Source organism: Hyla sarda, chromosome 11 (assembly GCF_029499605.1).
Source record: "Hyla sarda isolate aHylSar1 chromosome 11, aHylSar1.hap1, whole genome shotgun sequence".
Lineage (NCBI taxonomy): Eukaryota > Metazoa > Chordata > Amphibia > Anura > Hylidae > Hyla > Hyla sarda.
Genome location: NC_079199.1, coordinates 25,114,220 through 25,137,785, shown reverse-complemented (window position 1 = coordinate 25,137,785; position 23,566 = coordinate 25,114,220). Strand labels below are relative to the sequence as shown.

At 43.6% G+C, this 23,566-nt stretch overlaps 1 protein-coding gene across 2 annotated transcripts in view; it reads right to left on the bottom strand.

Annotated features, from left to right (window-relative positions):
* Positions 1 to 23,566, bottom strand: part of LTK (leukocyte receptor tyrosine kinase) — a 214,678-nt gene that overhangs the window by 90,768 nt on the left and 100,344 nt on the right. For both annotated transcript variants that reach the window (XM_056545591.1, XM_056545590.1), the window contains exon 4: positions 21,708 to 21,930. In XM_056545591.1, the coding sequence (XP_056401566.1) occupies positions 21,708 to 21,930 (223 nt within the window). The remainder of the gene's footprint in view (positions 1 to 21,707; positions 21,931 to 23,566) is intronic.

The following is a 23,566-nucleotide window of genomic DNA, read 5'->3' as shown; positions in this document are numbered from 1 at the left end:
ATATATTCGCTAAATTCGCATATTCGTAATATTCGCGGTTTATTTTCGCATATAGGAAAATTCGCATATACAAATATTAACCCCTTAAGGACCGGAGGTTTTTCCGTTTTTGCATTTTCGTTTTTTGCTCCTTGCCTTTAAAAAATCATAACTCTTTCAAATTTACACCTAAAAATCCATATGATGGCTTATTTTTTGCGCCACCAATTCTACTTTGTAATGACGTCAGTTATTTTGCCCAAAAATCTATGGTGAAGCGGGAAAAAAAATCATTGTGCGACAAAATTGAAAAAAAAACGCTGTTTTGTAACTTTTGGGGGCTTCCGTTTCTACGTAGTACATTTTTCGGTAAAAATGACACCTGATATGTATTCTGTAGGTCCATACGATTATAATGATACCCTACTTATATAGGTTTGATTTTGTCGGACTTTTGGAAAAAATCATAACTACATGCAGGAAAATTAATACGTTTAAAATTGTCATCTTCTGACCCCTATAACTTTTTTATTTTTCCGTGTATGGGGCGGTATGAGGGCTCATTTTTTGCGCCGTGATCTGAAGTTTTTAACGGTACCATTTTTACATTGATAGGACTTATTGATCACTTTTTATTCATTTTTAAATGATATAAAAAGTGACCAAAAATGCACTATTTTGGACTTTGGAATTTTTTTGCGCGCACGCCATTGACCGAGCGGTTTAATTAATGATATATTTTTATAATTCGGACATTTCCGCACGCGGTGATACCACATATGTTTATTTTTATTTTTATTTACACTGTGTTTTTTTTTTTATTGGAAAAGGGGGGTGATTCAAACTTTTAATAGGGGAGGAGTTAAATGATCTTTATTCACTTTTTTTTTTCACTTTTTTTTTGCAGTGTTATAGGTCCCATAGGGACCTATAACACTGCACACACTGATCTTCTATGTTGATCACTGGTTTCTCATAAGAAACCAGTGATCAACGATTCTGCCGCATGACTGCTCAGGCCTGGATCTCAGGCACTGAGCAGTCATTCGGCGATCGGACAGCGAGGAGGCAGGAAGGGGCCCTCCCGCTGTCCTGTCAGCTGTTCGGGATGCCGCGATTAGCCGCGGCTATCCCGAACAGCCCGACTGAGCTAGCCGGGAACTTTCACTTTCACTTTTAGCCGCGCGGCTCAGCTTTGAGCGCGCGGCTAAAGGGTTAATAGCGCGCGGCGCCGCGATCGGCGCTGCGCGCTATTAGAGGCGGGTCCCGGCTTCACTATGACGCCGGGCCCGCCATGATATGACGCGGGGTTACTGTGTAACCCCGCGTTATATCAGAAGAGCAGGACCAATGACGTACCGGTACGTCATTGGTCCTTAAGGGGTTAACATTAGTGTTGCTCGCGAATATTCGCAAAACGAATTTTATTCGTGAATATCGCATATTCGCGAATATAGCGCTATATATTCGTCATTACGAATATTCGTTTATTTTTTTTTTTTTTCACAGTACACATCACAGTGATCATCCCTCTCTGCTTCCAGCTTGTGAGGTGTAATGAAGGCTCTAATACTACTGTGTGAGACTGGTGTGCGAATTTTCGCATATGTGGAAATTAGTATATGCTAATTTTGCGCATATGCGAAAAGTCATTTATGTTAATTTTTATGCCAATTTTCGCATACGCAAATGTTTCACATACACGAATTTGTACATATGCGAAAATAAAACGAGGTTATTACAAATATGCGAATATTCGCGAAAATATGACGAATATTCGTCCATATATTCTCGAATATTTGCGAATTCGAATATGACCAACACAATATGCTGCTCAGCACTAATTAACATAAGCAAAAATGCGCATATGCGAAACTTAACATACGCAAATTTTCTCATATGCGCATTTTCGCGTGTGTTACTTCTCGCATACGCGAATTTTCCTACATGCGAGAATATTACGGATATGTGAATATTCGCGAATATATGACGAATATTCGTCCATATATTCTCGAATATTCACGAATTCGAATATGGCCATATGGACAAATACTCTTCATATATTCGCTAAATTCGCATATTCGTAATACCCGCGGTTTATTATCGCATATACGAAAATTCGCGTGTGTGCAAATTCGCATATGCGAAGATTTGTATATACAAATATTACCATATGCGAAAATTTGCCTATGCAAATTTTCATATGTGCGAAAATTCGCACGCCGGTCTCACGCCTTCTTTACACCACACAAGCTGGAAGCAGAGAGGGATGATCACTGTGATAAAAAAAAAAAAAAAAAAAAGAATATTCGTGATTACGAATATATAGTGCTATATTCGCGAATGAAATTCGCATTGCGAATATTCGCGAGCAACACTACTCAACACTAGTGGGAACCGCTATAGGAATGTTGCCTTCCTGATGGACTTCTATAACTAAGGGTCTATTCACACGGCAGAATTGCCGCTTACGGAATTCCACCATAAATTTAAGCCCATAAACTTCTATGGGATTCCTCACTCCCATCACACTTCTGAATTTCTGCTTGGTGGAATTCCGCAAGCGTAAATTCAGAAGTGTGAATGGAAGTGCGAAATCCCATAGAAGTCTATGGACATTACTTTAAGGCAGAATTCCCAAAAGCGTAAATTCAGAAGTGTGAATGGGAGTGCGGTATCCCATAGAAGTCTATGGGCTTTTATTTGAGGCGGAATTCCGCAAGCTGCAATTCTGCCGTGTGAATAGTCCCTAACCATTTATAGGTCACATCTCTTGTAGATAGGTCCCATCTCTTGTTTTCGCATAAATTAAAGCCTATAAACTTCTGGGGTCAGATCTAGTGCTGTAACGGCAATGGAAAGCCTCTCTCTGTATGTCAATATGGTCATGTCTAGAAATTATATTGTGCTAAAATTGTTTGCATTTAAAGGGGTAGTCCAGTGGTGAAAAACGTATCCCCTATCCTATGGATAGGTGATAAGTTTCAGATCGCGGGGTGTCCGACCGCTGGGGCCCCCCTGTGATCTCTCTGTACGGGGTCCCGGCTCGACAGCGGCCGACACGCCCCCTCAATGCATCGCTATACCAGAGCCGGAGATTGCCGAAGGCAGCGCTCCGGCTCTGCCATAGACTTGTATTGAGGGGGCGTGTCAGCCGCTGCTTTGTGTGGTGGTCAACACGCCCCCTTCCCGCGATCTGAAACTTATCCCCTATCCTTAGGATAGGGGCTAAGTTTTTCAACCACTGGACTACTCCTTTAAGTTTATGCCACATTGTAATGAGTAGATTTTGAATATTTTTTTATTCAGTTAAACCATCTAAGGTCCCTGGATACTTACTAATTTGCAAAACTCAGGCCTTTTTAAGAACAACCTATAATCCTACAGGGTTGACCATGTAAACTGTCCTTTCCTTAGAAGAAAACATTTTGAGTTGTCACTGAGACATTTCAAAGGTTTTGATTGGTCAGGGTCTGGGATCAGTCAGGGACCCCCAACTATCCCTAGAATAAGCCAGGAGTAGACTGCAGTTATGTGCGGCTTTACTTCACTCGCTATGATCTCCATATCATTGCATGAGAAAGGCTCAATAGACGTAGGGCCCACGCACACTACGGGATATCCACCTGGAGAAATTCCGGCAGACATAATGAATTAGCGCTAGGACCGCACAGACATGCAGTTCCATGTGGGATTCCAATGACATTTCGGGAGTTGGGAATTGGATATTTTGCCACAGAAATTGGAAATTTTGCCAGAGAAATTCAGAATCCATGATCCGTAATGTGTATGGGCCTTTATAATGGAGCCTATGTCGTGCAGTGAAACAAAAAGTGCTGGGAGCCAGGTAGAGAACCACATAGCAAGACAATTCTCCCATATGGTTTTAGGGTCTAAACACCCAAATAGACCTTCAGCCCAATAGACATTGAGATTTTTACTTTTTATAATAATAACTTTTTATTTATATGGTGCACACAGTTTCCGCAGCACTGTTAAATTGGTCCTCTGTACCCATTGAGGCTCACAATCTAAATTCACCTATCAGTATGTTTTTTAGGTGTGTGAAAGGAAACCAAAGAGGACCCCCCCACACACACACACACAGAGAAAACATACAAACTCATTGCAGCTGTTGTCCTTGGTGGGATTTGAACCCAGGACCTCAGTGCAGCTAGGCCACAGTGCTAACCCCTGAACCACAACGCTTCTTTAAAGTGGTACTCCGGTGGAAAACATTTTTTTTTTTAAATCAACTGGTGCCAGAAAGACAAACAGATTTGTCAATTACGTCTATTTAAAAATCTTAATCCTTCCATTACTTGTCAGCTGCTGTATGCTCCACAGGAATTGTATTTCTTTCTGGAATTCTTTTCTGTCTGACCACAGTGCTCTCTGCTGACACCTCTGTCCATGTCAGGAACTGTCCAGAGTACAGGGTGGGCCATTTATATGGATACACCTTAATAAAATGGGAATAGTTGGTGATATTAACTTCCTGTTTGTGGCACATTAGTATATGTGAGGGGGGAAACTTTTCAAGATGGGTGGTGACCATGGCGGCCATTTTGAAGTTGTCCATTTTGAATCCAACTTTTGTTTTTTCAGTAGGAAGAGGGTCATGTGACACATCAAACTTATTGGGAATTTCCCCCAAAAAACCAATGATGTGTTTGGTTTTAACATAACTTTATTCTTTCATGAGTTATTTACAAGTTTCTGACCACTTATAAAATGTGTTCAATGTGCTGCCCATTGTGTTGGATTGTCAATGCAACCCTCTTCTCTCACTCTTCACATCCCTCCAAGACTGTTGGAACACAAAAATTGATGGTATGGTGTGGTATATGGGGTACAAAGATAGTGGGGCCATTCTTCATCAATGGAAACCTCAAGGCCACTGGATATGTGAAATTGCTACATGATGATGTGTTTCCCTCTTTATGCACTGAAGCTGCACGTTCCCTGAGTTTTTCCAGCAAGATGGTGACCACCACATTATGGGTGTCAGGTCCGAGCATTCCTAGATGAACAGTTTCCTGGAAAGTGGATTGGTCGTCGTGGGCCAGTTGAATGGCCCCCAAGGTCTCCCGATCTGACCCCCTTAGACTTTTATCTTTGGGGTCATCTGAAGGCAATTGTCTATGCTGTGAAGATACGAGATGTGCAGCACCTGAAACTACGGATACTGGAAGCCTGTGCTAGCATTTCTCCTGCGGTGTATATAGTAGTATATAGCAGTGTATACGGATACTGGAAGCTTGTGCTAGCATTTCTCCTGCGGTGTATATAGTAGTATATAGCAGTGTATATGGATACTGGAAGCCTGTGCTAGCATTTCTCCTGCGGTGTATATAGTAGTATATAGCAGTGTATACAGATACTGGAAGCCTGTGCTAACATTTCTCCTGCGGTGTATATAGTAGTATATAGCAGTGTATATGGATACTGGAAGCCTGTGCTAGCATTTCTCCTGCGGTGTATATAGTAGTATATAGCAGTGTATACAGATACTGGAAGCCTGTGCTAACATTTCTCCTGCGGTGTTGCTATCAGTGTGTGGGAGAAGAGGGTTGCATTGACAATCCAACACAATGGCCCTCATTTACTAAGAAAATCGGGTTGTAAGTCTATGTTGCTTTCTTACCCGACTGCTTTTTTCCCCTGGTATTTATTATTATGTCGCATCCTGTTTGTCGCACGTGGGATTTGTTGGTTTTGGTTTCCAACTCCTCTGAGCTGTCGGGAAAAAATCCACAACAATACAACAAATTCGGGTTGGAAACCTTTATAAATACGAAATGTCGGGTTACGCCCCTTTTTCGGGTTTGGGAGAATCCACATCGGGTCCGTCGGGAAAAAATTTCGCATGGTGTCGCAGACTGGCGCACGATGTCTGCGACATGGCGCAGACAAAGATGCAACAAAAAAAAACGACAAAAGAGGTCGGGTTTAGAATAGTAAATGAGGGCCAATGGGCAGCACTTTGAACACATTTTATAAGTGGTCAGAAACTTGTAAATAACTCATGAAAGAATAAAGTTACGTTAAAACCAAGCACATCATTGTTTTTCTTGTGAAATTCCCAATAATTTTGATGTCACATGACCCTCTTCCTATTGAAAAAAACAAAAGTTGGATTCAAAATGGCCAACTTCAAAATGGCCGCCATGGTCACCACCCATCTTGAAAACTCCCCCCCCCCCCCCCTCTCACATATACTAATGTGCCACAAACAGGTAGTTAATATCCCCAACCATTCCCATTTTATTAAGGTGTATCCATATAAATGGCCCACCCTGTACATGCAAATCTCCATGGCAAACCTCTTCTGCTCTGAACGGTTCCTGATTCGGACAGAGGTGTCAGCAGAGAGCACTGTGGTCAGACTGGAAAGAACTCCAGAAAGAAATACAACTTCCTGTGGAGCATACAGCAGCTGATAAGTACCGGAAGGATTAAGATTTTTTAATAGAAGTCATTTACAAATCTGTATAACTTTCTGGCACCAGTTGATTTAATAAATAAAAAAATGGTTTCAACTGGAGAACCCCTTTAAATAAAATTTACTTTTGGAAACTAAGTAATACCAAACTCACCTTTCGGGATTCTTGTAATATTATGTCATCTGTCTTTATTTGTCTTACTTTACTGTATGGGATTGTATTTGCCATCTAAAAATGTTATTAATGTTCTGCGCTATCGTTTCTATTTCTGTTCTTCTCTATTTTGCCGCCGCAAAGTACAATCCATATAGAAATACAGCCAGTATCCACTTCTATTCCATATTCATGAGAGGTCTTCACCTATTCAGATCGCTTCCTAGGCATCGTTCCCTCAACTAATTTGTAGTCATGCGCCACGGCAGGCCAAATATCATAGCGTCCGATATTAAAGGGGTACTCCGGTGAAAAACATTTTTTATTTTATTTTTTAATCAACTGGTGCCGGAAAGTTAAACAGATTTGTAAATTACTAATATTAACCAAGTTCGCACCAGATAGAAGGTATTTGTAAGTGAAATATAGGTTCTAGACACATAAAAATGATTAGGATTAGGTATTGAGTAACATGTAAAATTGTTGTTTTGACAGATATAACAGATACTCTTTAGGGCTTTAAAACATAGGGTGGCTATCTCATATAGGTGCCAGCTTTCTTTCTTTTCTGGATGAGACCTAAATTACATACCTCTTTAGCTGTAATGACGGCTGCCTGCCCTGACCCACATATGTTTTCTCAAATTGAATGATCTCTGCCAACCCTACCATGCTTTTACTATTAATTCTATACCATCATTTAAAATACCATCTGCAAGCTGTTAGCTGCTGGAGCCTACTCGGGGGACCCAATCTGGGGATTTTCTCTTAGAAAGTCCATAACCATAGGAGGGGTGATTTAAGGTGAAAGTTGGAGAATTCCTTATGTTCCAGCCAATGGTTTGTTACTAAGCCAAATCAATTAACTATATACAGTGGGTCCATACTGTTTTGCATCAGTTTATTTTTTTGCAGAACGTATCCCTTTAAAACTGACAAAACTGTATACAAACGTGTGCTCTGAAATGAAACTGCATATACGGTTTTAAACTGTATGCGGTTTGAATTTAGAGGTCCAGTTGCATCATTTTATGTAAGAAGTTTTGTGTACAGTAAAAAAAAAAAAAAAACACACACACAAAATGTACACGATTAAGAAAGTACACAACTAGATGCATCTTGTTGCATACGTTTTTGTATGGGAGGTCTATGTACACGGTTTTCCATACGGTTGTATACAGTTTTCCTATACAAAACAGTATAAGGGTGTGAATACACCCTTAAAGGGGTACTCCGGTGGAGAACTTTTTTTTTTTTTTTTTTTTTTTAACCAACTGGTGCCAGAAAGTTAAACAGATAGATTTGTAAATTACTTCTATTAAAAAAAATCTTAATCCTTCCAGTACTTATTAGCTGCTGAATACTACAGAGGAAATTCTTTTCTTTTTGGAACACAGAGCTCTCTGCTGACATCATGACCACAGTGCTCTCTGCTGACACCTCTGTCCATTTTAGGAATTGTCCAGAGCAGCATATGTTTTCTATGGGGATTTTCTCCTACTCTGGAAAGTTCTTAAAATGGACAGAGATGTCAGCAGAGAGCACTGTGGTCATGATGTCAGCAGAGAGCTCTGTGTTCCAAAAAGAAAATAATTATCCTCTGTAGTATTCAGCCGCTAATAAGTACTAGAAGGATTAAGATTTTTTAATAGAAGTAATTTACAAATCTGTTTAACTTTCTGGCACCAGTTGATTAAAAAAGAAAAGTTTTACACCGGAGTACCCCTTTAACATTTGACACATATTGCTCTGAATGCAAAGGGGTGTTCTGCACTGAATGAATGGGCATTGAATTACAGATACCATAGTGATTGCTATTGATCTATCGAAGCAACAGGTTGGCCCTGTGGGACTGAAATCCAGAATAGCTTCCAGACCCCTGGGGGGATAAAAATAGAAAGCCTCAGGAATCCTATTCTAAGAGCTGAACCATTCTTATATGAAATATGCCATTAAAATGAGCAGTCAAGCCAAATCAATATGGCTTATAAGTGACAGAAAGGACAGTACTTACAAAGCTTACTTACTTAGAATGTATGTCTTTTCAAACGTAATATAAAAAAACAATATATATATATATATATATATATATATATATATATAAAAAAATAATAATATATATATATATATATATATATATATATTCATGAGGAAATATACTATATCTATCAATCAGTGTTTTCCAAACAGTGTGCCTCAATCTGGTGCAAAACTACAACTCCCGGCATGCCCGGACAGCCTTCAGACACCTTGAAGACACACTGTTTGGAAAACACCGCTATAAATGTTTCAATAACCTTCTTCACTGCTTAATGGGATGAGATATGTGGAAAGGGAGGGGGAGCGAAAAGAGGCTGCGGTGCTGGGCTGCAGGGGGAGAGCAGTGACAAACTCACACAGGCTTTACGTTTTTTTTTATGCCAGTATATTGCACACTTAATCTTTTGGTATAAGACTTATTAAGCAATAATCTTACAGTACATCCATAGAATACCCCTTTAAGTGTATGGAGGTGGTATTGCCCCTTTATCTGCAGTGCGCATGCCACCATCAGTGTCTTCAATCTTCGCTTGTTTTCCCATGTAGCCATTTACAATTCAAAATTAACCACATAAAGTTGTCTATAGGTCCATAGGAGCCACATAGAGATGTCTACAGGTCAATATGAGCCATATAGAATTGTCTACAAGTCAACAGGAGCCACATAGAGATGTCTACAGGTCAAAAGGAGCCCCATAAAGCTGTCTACCAGTCAATAGGAGCCAAATAGAGCTGTCTACATGTCAATAGGAGTCACATAGAGATGTCTACATGTCAATAGGAGTCACATATAGATGTCTACATGTCAATAGGAGTCACATAGAGATGTTTACAGGTCAATAGGAGCCACATAGAGATGTCTACAGGTCAATAGGAGCCACATAGAGATGTCTACAGGTCAATAGGAGTCACATAGAGATGTCTACAGGTCAATAGGAGCCACATAGAGATGTCTACAGGTCAATAGGAGTCACATAGAGATGTCTACAGGTCAATAGGAGTCACATGGAGGTGTCTACCAGTCAATAGGAGCCATATAGAATTGTCTACGTGTCAATAGGAGCCATATAGAGATGTCTACCAGTCAATAGGAGCCATATAGAATTGTCTACGTGTCAATTTTAGCCATATAGAGCTGTCTACATGTCAATAGGAGCCATATAGAGATGTCTACATGTCAATTGGAGCCACATAGAGGTGTCTACATGTCAATAGGAGCCACATAGAGGTGTCTACATGTCAATAGGAGCCATATAGAGCTGTCTACATGTCAATAGGAGCCACATATAGCTGTCTACATGTCATTAGGAGCCATATAGACATGTCTACATGTCAATAGGAGCCATATAGAGGTGTCTACATGTCAATAGGAGGCACATAGATATGGCTACATGTCAATAGGAGACACATAGAGCTGTCTACATGTCAATAGGAGCCACTAGAGCTGTCTACAGGTCAAAAGGAGCCATATAGAGCTGTTTACATGTCAATAGGAGCCATATAGAGATGTCCACAGGTCAATATGAGCCACATAGAGATGTCTACAGGTCAATAGGAGCCACATAGAGATGTCTACAGGTCAATAGGAGCCACATTGAGCTGTCTACAAGTCAACAGGAGCCACATAGAGGTGTGTCTAAAGGTCAAAAGGAGCCCCATAAAGCTGTCTACCAGTCAATAGGAGCCACATAGAGGTGTCTACCAGTCAATAGGAGCCATATAGAGCTGTCTACATGTCACGATTCGGCAGGCTGGAGGTGGATCCTCTGTGTCAGAGAGGGATTGGCGTGGACCGTGTCGGTGGACCGGTTCTAAGTAGCTACCGGTTTTCACCAGAGCCCGCCGCAAAGCGGGATGGTCTTGCAGCGGCGGTAGCAACCAGGTCGTATCCACCGGCAACGGCTCAACCTCTCTGACTGCTGAGATAGGCATGGTACAAGGGATAAGGCAAGAGCAAGGTCGGACGTAGCAGAAGGTCAGGGCAGGCAGCAAGGATCGTAGTCAGGGGCAATGGCAGGAGGTCTGGAACACAGGCTAGGAACACTCAAGGAAAGGCTTTCTCTGGCACAAGGGCAACAAGATCCGGCAAGGGAGTGCTGGGGAAGTGAGGTATAAATAGGGAGTGCACAGGTGTAAACTAATCAGGGAGATTGGGCCAGGCACCATCATTGGTGCACTGGCCCTTTAAATTGCAGAGACCCGGCGCGCGCGCGCCCTAAGGAGCGGGGCCGCGCACACAGGGACAACACAGACGGGGAACGGGTCAGGTACCGGAGCCGAGATGCGCATCGCGAGCGGGCGCGTCCCGCATCGCGAATCGCATCCCGGCTGGGAGCAATATCGCAGCACACCCGGTCAGCAGGTCTGACCGGAGCGCTGCGAATAAGAGAACGCTGCGAGCGCTTCGGGGAGGAGCGGGGACCCGGAGCGCTCGGCGTGACAATACCCCCCCCTTGGGTCTCCCCCTCTTCTTGGAGCCTGAGAACCTGAGGATAAGACTTTTGTCCAGGATGTTGTCCTCAGGTTCCCAAGATCTCTCCTCTGGGCACTTAACTACAAAGGGTCCAAGATAACGTGGTCCCAGATTAAAACTGGGGACACGGAAGCGGATATACTTGGTGGAGAGCCACACAAAAACAGGAGGAGTTCTTCTTTTTTTTTCAGCAAGCTTCTTCACCCGGGATGAGGCTAGTATGAGGGATTTTAGAGTCTTTTTCCAGACGGTGGCGAAGCCCCGGGAAACCTCATCAACAGCGGGCACACAAGAAGGCGTGGGAGTGGGGAGGGAGGGAAGAGGGTAAAGCTTGGCACGGGGCAGAGTGTTAACAGGACGGGGGCTGTGAGGAGGAGACACAGCATAGTCCAGATAGGCCTTGGGGAGACCAGGTAAAGGAGGAGACACAGAGGTTTGACTGACGGGACTGGGAGCAGACGTGAGGCATTTTCTGTGGCAAGAAGCACCCCAGCTCTTGATCTCCCCGGTGGTCCAGACAAGGGTAGAGGAGTGGCGTTGGAGCCATGGCAGACCAAGGAGGACTTCAGAGGAGCATTTGGGCAAAACAAAAAGTTCAATTTTTTCGAGATGCAGTTCCATGCTCAAGAGCAGGGGTTCTGTGCGGTAACGCACAGTGCAGTATAGAAGAAAATCTTTCTTTCTGCGGCGAGTCCTCTCTTCAGGGGTCAGGCGAGACCGATCCACTTGCATAGCCTCCTCGGCGGGAGGCACAGGGATAGATTGCAAAGGATACTGTGAGAGAGGTGCTCCGAGCGGTGTGGCCCATGGCAGGGCCTTCCCATGCAGGAAACCACAGCAGAGTCTAGAGTCCCCATCAAATTTGTCCGGCAGGGACAAGCGGGGGTTAGGAGCGGCCGGTCGCTGCGGAGGAGTTGCAGGCGCCGGCGGAGGAGATGGTTGTTGCTGTTGCAGCTGCTGTGTCTGTGACTGAAGTTGCTGTATCTGCGGCAGCAGCTGCTGTATCTGTGACTGAAGTTGCTGTGTCACGGTGGTCAAGTATGACAGCTGGTGATTTCGTTGGGTGATCATTAGGGATTGCTGGGTGATCACCGTGGAAATGTCGGCAAGACTTGACAGCGGCACCTCAGCGGAATCCATGGCCGGATCTACTGTCACGATTCGGCAGGCTGGAGGTGGATCCTCTGTGTCAGAGAGGGATTGGCGTGGACCGTGTCGGTGGACCGGTTCTAAGTAGCTACTGGTTTTCACCAGAGCCCGCCGCAAAGTGGGATGGTCTTGCAGCGGCGGTAGCAACCAGGTCGTATCCACCGGCAACGGCTCAACCTCTCTGACTGCTGAGATAGGCATGGTACAAGGGATAAGGCAAGAGCAAGGTCGGACGTAGCAGAAGGTCAGGGCAGGCAGCAAGGATCGTAGTCAGGGGCAACGGCAGGAGGTCTGGAACACAGGCTAGGAACACTCAAGGAAAGGCTTTCTCTGGCACAAGGGCAACAAGATCCGGCAAGGGAGTGCAGGGGAAGTGAGGTATAAATAGGGAGTGCACAGGTGGAAACTAATCAGGGAGATTGGGCCAGGCACCATCATTGGTGCACTGGCCCTTTAAATTGCAGAGACCCGGCGCGCGCGCGCCCTAAGGAGCGGGGCCGCGCGCACATGGACAACACAGACGGGGAACGGGTCAGGTACGGGAGCCGAGATGCGCATCGCGAGCGGGCGCGTCCCGCATCGCGAATCGCATCCCGGCTGGGAGCAATATCGCAGCTCACCCGGTCAGCAGGTCTGACCGGAGTGCTGGGAATAAGAGAACGCTGCGAGCGCTTCGGGGAGGAGCGGGGACCCGGAGCGCTCGGCGTAACACTACGTGTCAAAAGGAGCCATATAGAGATGTTTACATGTCAATATGAGCCACATAGAGCTGTCTACCAGTCAATAGGAGCCCCATAGAGCTGTCTACGTGTCAAAAGGAGCCATATAGAGCTGACTACATGTCAATAGGAGCCACATAGAACTGTCTACCAGTCAATAGGAGCCCTATAGAGCTGTCTACGTGTCAAAAGCAGCCATATAGAGCTGACTACATGTCAATAGGAACCACATAGAGATGACTACATGTCAATAGGAGCCATATAGAGCTGTCATAGAGAGCCACATAGAGAGGAATGGGTAGCTTAGCTAAAAGGGCACTGAATAATCCCTCCACCCACAGTGAAGTAATCCTAAAAAACTCTTGTTGAATAGGAAGATGACAACCAGGGTGCCTCCAGCTGTTGTAAACTACAACTCCCAGCATGCCCAGACAGCCTTAGGCTGTCTAGGCATGGTGGGAGTTGCAGTTTTGCAAAAGTTGGAGGCACCCTAGTTGGGAAATACTGTAATACTGCATTGCTGTGTTATAACTTTAGTATATTATGGTAAAGAGCTGACAGGACATTTCTGCTGAATAATCATGACAGATACTCTATACGTATAGTGACGGCGATCGCAATAAGAATAACAGCCTACTATGAATAGTCCTATGAGTGAGTAAGATGAGTAACGGATGACATCATACAGCCGCGCGGGTCCAAGTGTGTTGGTCACGATGTTCTCTGATGTGCCAATTAAAATGATACCCGGATCAAAGCTTCTGCAGCACAAAGCCTGCACTGCAGTCAACAGTGCCGGGCAGCCTCCCCCGAGCCAAGCCAATTTTATTAATGGAATCAGGAGCGTCGTCCCTTTACATAAGTAGCCAAGACATAGCACACTGCAGCAATATCGCTCAGAACACTGAAGAAATGAAAATACAGAAATGACTCGCTATCGATTTCCTGTCTGATTTATGTAAAGCGGTTAACAATGTTCTACTTGTGAATGGAGTCCACTGAACTGGATCCAAGTTTACTACTTAGTATACAATAGATGATCATGGCCATGGTACAGATGATGTAGTTATAGTTAAGCTTATGTATGGCCAATGGAATATGTGGTTTATTTCAGTGCAACTCTATCTATCTATCTAGCCAGGGGCATAGCTTGTAAATTATGGGCCCCGATGCGAAATCTGGGCCCCATATGCCAGTTATAATACTGATCTCTTATGGGGCAGATGTACTTTGGGGCCTCCTTAGGCACCAAGGCCCCGATGCGACTGCTACCTGGTTCTAGCAGAAAGAAGATCACTGCAGCACTCCAATCGGATAAAATAAAGTGAGTAGTGTTTATTCCATCAAAAAACAAGAGGCCTGGAATAAACGCTACTCACTTTATTTCATACCATTGGAGTTCTGCAGTGATATTTTTGCTATTGTGAATTAGAGACCTGAGACCTGGGAGTTCTACAGCCACATGTTTTATCAATAAGTGTGCTTCTATCTATCTATCTATCTATCTATCTACCTACCTACTTGTGGTGTCCCAGTATGGAATGATGTGGCCCTGTACTGTCCTCCCCTCCCTGTCAGGCAGAGTCCCTGCATGTCCCTAGGGCCCCCCCATACAGTTCACCATGTTGTACATAGGTTTTGTATATATATAGTGTACTGTTGCTTTAATGTTTTGATCACATGATTGTTACCCAGGAGGCTACAGTGACCAGGTGACCCCCCAAGTGACCTATGGGCTCCTTGCACAGCCCCCCTAAATAACAATGTGAGGGGCTGCAATTTCTCTCTTTCCTGCTGAGGTCCAGTGCAGTCAAGTTGTTCCAGTGTCTGTGTCCAGAGCTTTGGAGGCCTCAAGCCTAAAGTCCTGCAGCCACAAGTCATCGTCAGTCACCATCTCTGTCAAGTCAAGTCCATCTGTAGTTACCGTGGCCTGCACTAAAGTCAGCCTAACTCAGGGCCAGATTAAGGTAGAGGCAGGTGGAGCTGCCACTCCAGGAACCTACGTTAAAATAGGCCCAGCGAATAGCATGGGCGGCCCGCGACAGCTATATTTACTGAAAAAGAGGGCCGACCATGTGATGTCCCATGCCCACAGGGGGCCCCGTCACATTCGGGACATCCCTGCGTCCCGAAAAAAAAATTCAGGACACAAGGATGTCCCGGCGGTTACCTCTCTGCGGCAGCCCCCGCGTTTACTCTAAAAACAAAGGGCCACCGGGAGGTAGCGCACGCAGGGACGTCACTGACATCCCGTGCGTGCGCCCATAGGAGTAAAGCAGAGCGGAGCATCGAGGAGGATGCGCATGGGAAGTCACCATGGCCCATAGGCCATAGCAGTAGATCGTGACCCCGGTCACTGGGGTCCCCAAACCGGAGGAGCGGTGGTTGGAACACTGGGGCAGTAAACAGGCATACAGCCTCCAGCCATACACTGTATATGGCTGGAGGCTGTATGTCTGTGGGGGAACTATACTGCACCTAATGTGGGGAACTAAACTGTACCTGATGTGGGGGAAACTATACTGCACCTAATGTGGGGGAACTGTACTGCACCTAATGTGGGGGAACTGTACTGCACCTAATGTGGGGGAACTGTACTGCACCCAATGTGGGGAACTATACTGCACCCAATGTGGGGAACTATACTGCACCTAATGTGGGGGAACTGTACTGCACCTAATGTGGGGAACTATACTGCACCTAATGTGGAGGAACTATACTGCACCTAATGTGGGGGACTATACTGCACCTAATGTGGGGGACTATACTGCACCTAATGTGGGGAACTATACTGCACCTAATGTGGGGGAACTGTACTCCACCTAATGTGGGGAGCTATACTGCACCTAATGTGGGGAACTATACTGCACCTAATGTGGGGGAAACTATACTGCACCTAATGTGGGGGAACTGTACTGCACCTAAGGTGGGGGAACTGTACTGCACCTAATGTGGGGGAACTATACTGCACCTAATGTGGGGAACTATACTGCACCTAATGAGGGGGAACTGTACTGTACCTAATGAGGGGAACTATACTGTACCTAATGTGGGGGAAACTATACTGCACCTAATGTGGGGAACTATACTGTACCTAATGTGGGGAAAACTATACTGCAGCTAATGTGGGGGAACTGTACTGCACCTAATGTGGAGGAACTGTACTGCACCTTATGTGGCGGAACTATACTGCACCTAATGTGGGGAACTATACTGCACCTAATGTGGGGAACTATACTGTACCTAATGTGGCGTCACCTCCCTGGGAAATTTGGCTGTACTGCAAAGACTATATCACCTGTATTGCCTCAGTAAAGCTGCCATTATCCTTAATCTGGCTTTGGTGTCTTCATTGCCCCTGCCTAACCTAGGATCGGTGGTATTACCTTCAGGTGGTTAAGGCTAAACCACGCCCTGGCATCACGACAAGAAGGGGTTTTTACCATCTGCCCCTTGGACCATAAAATCTGCCCTGCATCTACCCTGCACCTCACACCCGACACCACATATCTATCTCATATCCGTCTATCTATCTATCTATCTATCTATCTATCTATCTATCTATCTAATTTCTCTCTCTCTCATATCTATCTATCTATCTATCTCATATCCATCTATCTATCTATCTCATATATATCTATCTATCTATCTAACTCATATATATCTATCTATCTATCTCACATCTATCTATCTATCTCATATCTCTCTCTTCATTTTCCAGTCTAATTTTTTTTTTTCATGGCAACAACCTGACCAGTTGCCTTGTGTCGCCCCTTATACACAACCCCATAAGTGCCCTCTCCAATTTTTTCAATCTTTGCATATTCATCCATATCTGTGGATATTTATATGTCCCTGCTGAAGAACTACAAGTGCCAGCACACGTGGAAAGCAGCTGCGGGCGTACCGATCCTATAGGAAGCCGCACTGCTTTAGGAGTCGGTGAATCTCCCAAAGCGCTTCTCCCTTCTCTCATATCTATCTATCAATCAATCTTTTATATCTATCTATCTCATATCTATCTATCCACTATCTATCTATCTGTAGAGCTGTAGAGCCTAAGCGACTGCCATTAATGTAGATGTGAGCGTGAACCCATCAGTGGCACAGTCCCGGCTCACAAATGTTTCTTGGGACACTATTGTAAATCCCAACCTCGTGCTCCTCGCTATATGTCACAAAGTAGGAAGCACGCTGATAGGCGAGGTTGGGAAGAAAGAAGATCCAACTTCTAAAGTCATCATTTTTGTTCATCACTAACTGTGTGGTACATTAGTACCTTCTTATTGTTACAGGTTCTTCAGTTCTGCAACGGTTCAAGATAAAGTACCTGGCAGGACTATGCCAAGAAGTTCTCCTGTTTGTAACTTAACCACCTTCATAAGTTTGCACCCGGCCCCTGGCCGAGAGACTCCTTGCCTGAGGAGATTCTAGTAAGTTTGTGCCCGGCAAAGCTGTGTTTTCATTCAGGACTCCATAATGTAGGTGGACTGTAGAGCCTTACATGACCGTTAATGTAAATGTTATAATAATAGTAATAGATTTTTGTGCACAAAAATGTTGCACTCCAACAGCAGGTAAATGTCACCTGAATATCTCAAGTGTTGTGCTGCTAGCATGTAACCTTTGTATTCCGAGCAAATAAAATGTCTGGTTACATAAAATCTCAAAAATGTAAATGGTTTACAGAAGTATAACATTCCTGTACATAAGTATAAAATCCCTGTACAGAAGTACATCATTCCTGTACGGAAGTAAAAATAAAAAATAAATAATATTATGTGTGTATATATATATATATATATATATATATATATAATTCTTATAGGTATTTTATTGTTTTTTTGTAAAGGTGCTCTCCCAGCTCCTCTGGGAGTAACAATAAATGCCACCCTTCACTAGCGCCTAATCAGATAGATACCCATCAGACATCAAGACTGACTTCACATTCATAAAATTCAGTGTATACATAATTCAGTACATAAACTTCAGTAGTGTACATTCACAAAGTCTAGTACACATAACTCACTAAAATTTCAAATATATATATCTCACAAACAAATAAGTAAATGAGTCTTAGGGACTGTAACATGTTCTATATCAGTCCATTCCACTGTTATGCACAAAATGTTATGTACTAATATGTTCTTATGTCTTTACGTGTCAAGGGTACTTTACTGGCCAGAAGGTATTCCTGTAGCTAACTAAAAAAATACACATATCCAGTTAGGTAACCGTATGCTTAATTGTTATCTAAATCCAGAGTTCTAGGGGTAAGTGTGTAGTACCGATAGACCCTAGTAGCTAAGGCATTGGGCAGAAAGCCTCAGGCAACCCAATCCGCAACCAGTGTATATTATTGTGGAAATAATATGCGGTATTATATCAAATATATGTCAATAAAATGGTAACTGTGAGATTAATTTCAGTATGTAGAAGCATTACAGTCATTATACATACTTCATGTCAAGTGTCAGTCAAAAATATTCTATAGTCATAGTCAGATATCTACATGTCAGTCAGATGTCAAATGTCAGACATAAATCAAATATCAAATGTCATGTGTTGATAAAGTTTTCAGCTATAGATGGATGTTATAGCTAGGACATAACTTATTATATCTCATGCATAGTCATTAGAGATGCCTAATCTAATAAACTAAAGTAGAATGGAGGTACCATAGGTATGACGATGTAATATAACATGATTGTCATGTTATTGGTGTTATTGCTAGTAAGTTCTAAAAAGAAAAAAAAAGAAAAAACGTATTTATCCCATCCTGTTCGTGAATAAGTTCCAGAGCATGTATGGACATTATTTAAATGCACAGAGACTCTATATACTTTGTTATCATCAGCATGAACTGGGACACTTGGATTAATGCTTCAGGACTGCATCCAGCCCTATGGCCATTCCGTTCGTCTCCCTAAGGGAACATAAGTCAGGGACGACTTTTATTAAGTTAGTAGGTTTGTGGTGTCCCGGTACAGGACATGGTCCTGTACCCTTCCTAAGTCCCCTCAGGAAGAGTCCCTGAAGTCCATAGGGCTCTCCTGCAGGGCTCCCCCCCTTGCTCATCAGTTACTGCTTCATATAAATGTATTGTAAATGTATTGTGCTTATTGTTCAGTGTATATAAAGTTGTATAAATGTATAGGACCTTCCTGGGTCATGTGATCTACTGTCATGTGATGTACCCAGAGTTCCCCGGGTACATGACCTACAGGCTTTGCAACCAATGGGCTTTAGTCCAGCCCCCCTAGTATATAAGGGGCTGTAGTCTCTCAGTTAGCTCTCTTCTCTCCTAGATCTAAAGCAAGCACAATCTCAGCATATACTACTAAATTCATCTCATCTAAGCCAAAGCCTTATCTAGGCCAAGGCCTGCAGCCACTTCAAAACGTGAGTTATCAAGCTCTGTCTACAATTCTAGTGACTACTACTCAACTCAAGTATACAATTAGTAGCACAGTGGCATAGTGGCCTGCATAAATCTCACTACTACAAGTACAGCAAGCCTGCGAGGTATCCTGCATCCTGGGTTGCCTCTAGAGAAACTGCAGTAAAGACTGTTTTATAAGAAGTTTAAGTATAAGTTCCAGTTATCTCACAAGTTCTGCTGTGGACATTCCTTTATTGCCTGCCGTTCCTGGGTTGTTGTCGGCAGAGCCTTATACAGAAAACAACCACATCCTGGTGTCACGACAAATCAGGGGTTAATAACACCTTACCCCACCGGGTTAATACCACCAGACCCTGCTACACCGTTGCATCACCCCAGACACCACAATTGTAAATGCTTGAAATATGTTCTTATTTGTACATTGAGATGGTGAGGATTTTGTATACCACTTTGCTCTGCACTATTGTTGTGATTTGCACTATGGATGTTTTGTAATATGGATATGATCTTATTTATTGTGATAAATATTGTATAGATTGATTAATGATTTCACTAATGATGCACCTTATAAAATGCTGTTGTAACTAGAGATGAGCGAACTTACAGTAAATTCGATTCGTCACGAACTTCTCGGCTCGGCAGTTGATGACTTTTCCTGCGTAAATTAGTTCAGCCTTCAGGTGCTCCGGTGGGCTGGAAAAGGTGGATACAGTCCTAGGAAAGAGTCTCCTAGGACTGTATCCACCATTTACAGCCCACCGGAGCACCGGAAAGCTGAACTAATTTATGCAGGAAAAGTCATCAACTGCCGAGCCAAGAAGTTCGTGACGAATCGAATTTACTGTAAGTTTGCTCATCTCTAGTTGTAACCTGTGCACTATACTTGATAAAGACGGTGCGCTGCCATCAAAACGTTGCATTTGACAATAGGTCAATAACTCACCACTGATTTTACCACATTTCTTGTGGGTGTGCTGCTGGAATTCTTTTGGAGTTCACTAGGGACAGGTTCCATGTCAATCCTCTAATGTACCCTCTGCAGAGTGGTTTTCTGCCCGCACATGGATCCCACTAACCAGGTTGTCAGTCAAGTATGTTCAGCCCATGTCATTGTTATCATTGCCCCATGATCCGCCTGCACCTGCATCTTGGTATACTGGGAACACCCCCCGGGCACTTGTACATTTACATATTAACAAAGAGGTTTATATCTTGGCAGCGGAGAGGACTGTAAAAATAGGTATGTGCAGAATCCTAATGACTTGCCCTATCTAGCCATGAACGCATTTACCCCGTTTTCCTCAACAACATCCACATGATCGACGGCGTCATAGGGAGCGCCCTCCGGTGACGTAAAAAAGGTGCGCGCGGGCTTCAGTTAGACGCCGCCGTGTTCACCATACACGCACCAGCTCCGGACACCGCTCCGGCACTCGCTGCCATTGCAGCGTTTTTTGCGTGCATCTCTATCAACAAACTGTAAGTACATCTGGAACAATACTATGGTCTCCATACTACACACTTGTCTGTATGGCGTCTCTATAGATATCTAATGTAGGCATATTGCCTTTACAGCTCCCGGTGGTCTCTCAAGCTAGCCCAGTATCCACACATGATCGTGAGTACAAGCCCTAAATCCCTGTCAGGCATGATTCCTGGTGAGTTACAACATGTTGCTAAGGGAGATTTTTGTGTTTATTTTAGGTTGCGCCCAGGACCCTGAGGGGAACAAACGGTGGATAACTGATCGCTTTAAGCTATTAGAGAGACACAGGCAGTGACAGACCATATTCTTGTATATTATTTCATTTGGAGTACAATGTATCTGTTCTCCATATTACTATTCGGATACTTGTAATATATGAAGTTGATTTCTAGTCCCCTGATGAAGTGGTGGGAACAAAGTTATTTACCAGTTCCACCCATGGAAACGCGTTGGGACAAGGGACTCTAAAATAATATATTTAAAATGCAGTTGTTCCGTTCTTATAGTATCAGTTTTGATATGGTGGCATGTTGACAAGTACTATTTGTTACAGCCTTTATCGTGACATGAGGCTGATATATGAGCGCCATACGCTAGCCAACTAGCTCTCTAGCGTTGATTTGCTTGGTATATATATTTGTTTGGTTGCACTATTTGAGCACTATCATTTGATAAAGATAATATTTTTAAGCGATTAACTATTAAAAGTTACATTTTATTAAGGCACCTCAATCCTATATAGGGACCACTTTTTTCTACTTTCAACATCCACATGCTCTAGTAATGTACACTCCATGACATGGGGACATCACAATAGGTTCTTTTTCATAAAACTGGGACTTCTTTTGGTTTAACTCACCTGTTGCCAAGCGCTATATCCTTGAGTGGTGGTAATGTTACACTGTGATTCTTCTCATGCATAGTAACCATTAAAGTTTGCGCTGCGGACTCTTCTGTGGAATACAGGGACAAATCCAGCTGACAGATTCTAGAACTTTTGGGATACAAGGGACTTCGCAGTTGTGACAAAACACAAGCTTCTTGTGACTGTATCTGACTTGTGTTCAGATAAAGGATCCCATCTAAAAAAAGAAGGTGATATATAAGAAAAGACATTTCCTTTTGAATTAAACAAGGAATAATGGTGAGAAGTGTAGAATGAGGAATATTTTCATGAACTATATGGTCAAGGCAGATGTGACCCATTCTTCTATATTACTTATGGTGAGTCTAAGTAATCGGGGGAGAAGGGCCTTGGTAAGAGAGGTGACCAAGAACCTAATGGTTACTCTGGCTGAGTTCCAAAGGTTGTGTGTGCAGATGGAAGAAATTTCCAGAGGGTCAATCATCACTGCAGCCTCCACCAATCTGGGCTTTGTGGGGCAGTGGCTAGAAGCAACTCTCCACAGTAAAAGACATGTGATAGCCTCTTGGGGTTTGCAAAACAAATCCTCTAAAAAAAACTTCAGATTGTGAGAAACAAGATTCTCTGGTCTTATGAAACCAAGATTTAAGCCTCAATTTTAAGAATCATGTCTAGAGGAAACCAGGCACTGCCCATCACCTGCCCAATACCATCCCTACAGTGATCATGGTGGGGGCAGCATCATGTCTGGAGTACCAGGCACTGCCCATCACCTGCCCAATACCATCCCTACAGTGATCATGGTGGGGAAAGCATCATGTCTGGAGGAAACCAGCCACTGCCCATCACCTGCCCAATACCATCCCTACAGTGATCATGGTGGGGGCAGCATCATGTCTGGAGGAAACCAGCCACTGCCCATCACCTGCCCAATACCATCCCTACAGTGATCATGGTGGGGGCAGCATCATGTCTGGAGTACCAGGCACTGCCCATCACCTGCCCAATACCATCCCTACAGTGATCATGGTGGGGGAAGCATCATGTCTGGAGGAAACCAGCCACTGCCCATCACCTGCCCAATACCATCCCTGCAGTGATCATGGTGGGGGCAGCATCATGTCTGGAGGAAACCAGCCACTGCCCATCACCTGCCCAATACCATCCCTACAGTGATAATGGTGAGGGCAGCGTCATGTCTGGAGGAAACCAGGCACTGCCCATCACCTGTCCAATACCATCCCTACAGTGATCATGGTGGGGGCAGCATCATGTCTGGAGGAAACCAGTCACTGCCCATCACCTGCCCAATACCATCCCTACAGTCTTTTTGCCCAGTAATACGCCCAAATGATTTCCAATTTTTAGATCTTAACCACTATATTAGAAAGTTAACCCTCTCTAGACATTTTTCATTACTTGCCAAAAATCGAGAAGCCTCGGTTGCCTCAGTTCTGAAGGTACTACTACTAGAATTATTAATACAACTACTTTTTATACAATTGATCCATCTATTGATCTAGTGAAACATGTTGATGTCAAGCCCCCTTCTGCTTTTTACCCTATTCACCACGGGGTAATTTTTCTTGATATATTTTTCACTATAGTAACGAGTGAGTTTAACAAACTTAGTGAAAGATCATATTTATTGGTACTGATAATTTGTAACCCCCAGAGAGATCAAAACATTGCAGAATAGTAACGATAAAGGGGGGGGGGGGGGGGTTGCTATTCTCAATCGAGACGACTATGTTCAGGAAGCGCTGAGATTTCTCTCAGATAAAAAATATTACCAGGTTTTAACCACCCATCACCGAGATATTATGAATTATATATAAGCCTAATTAATATGG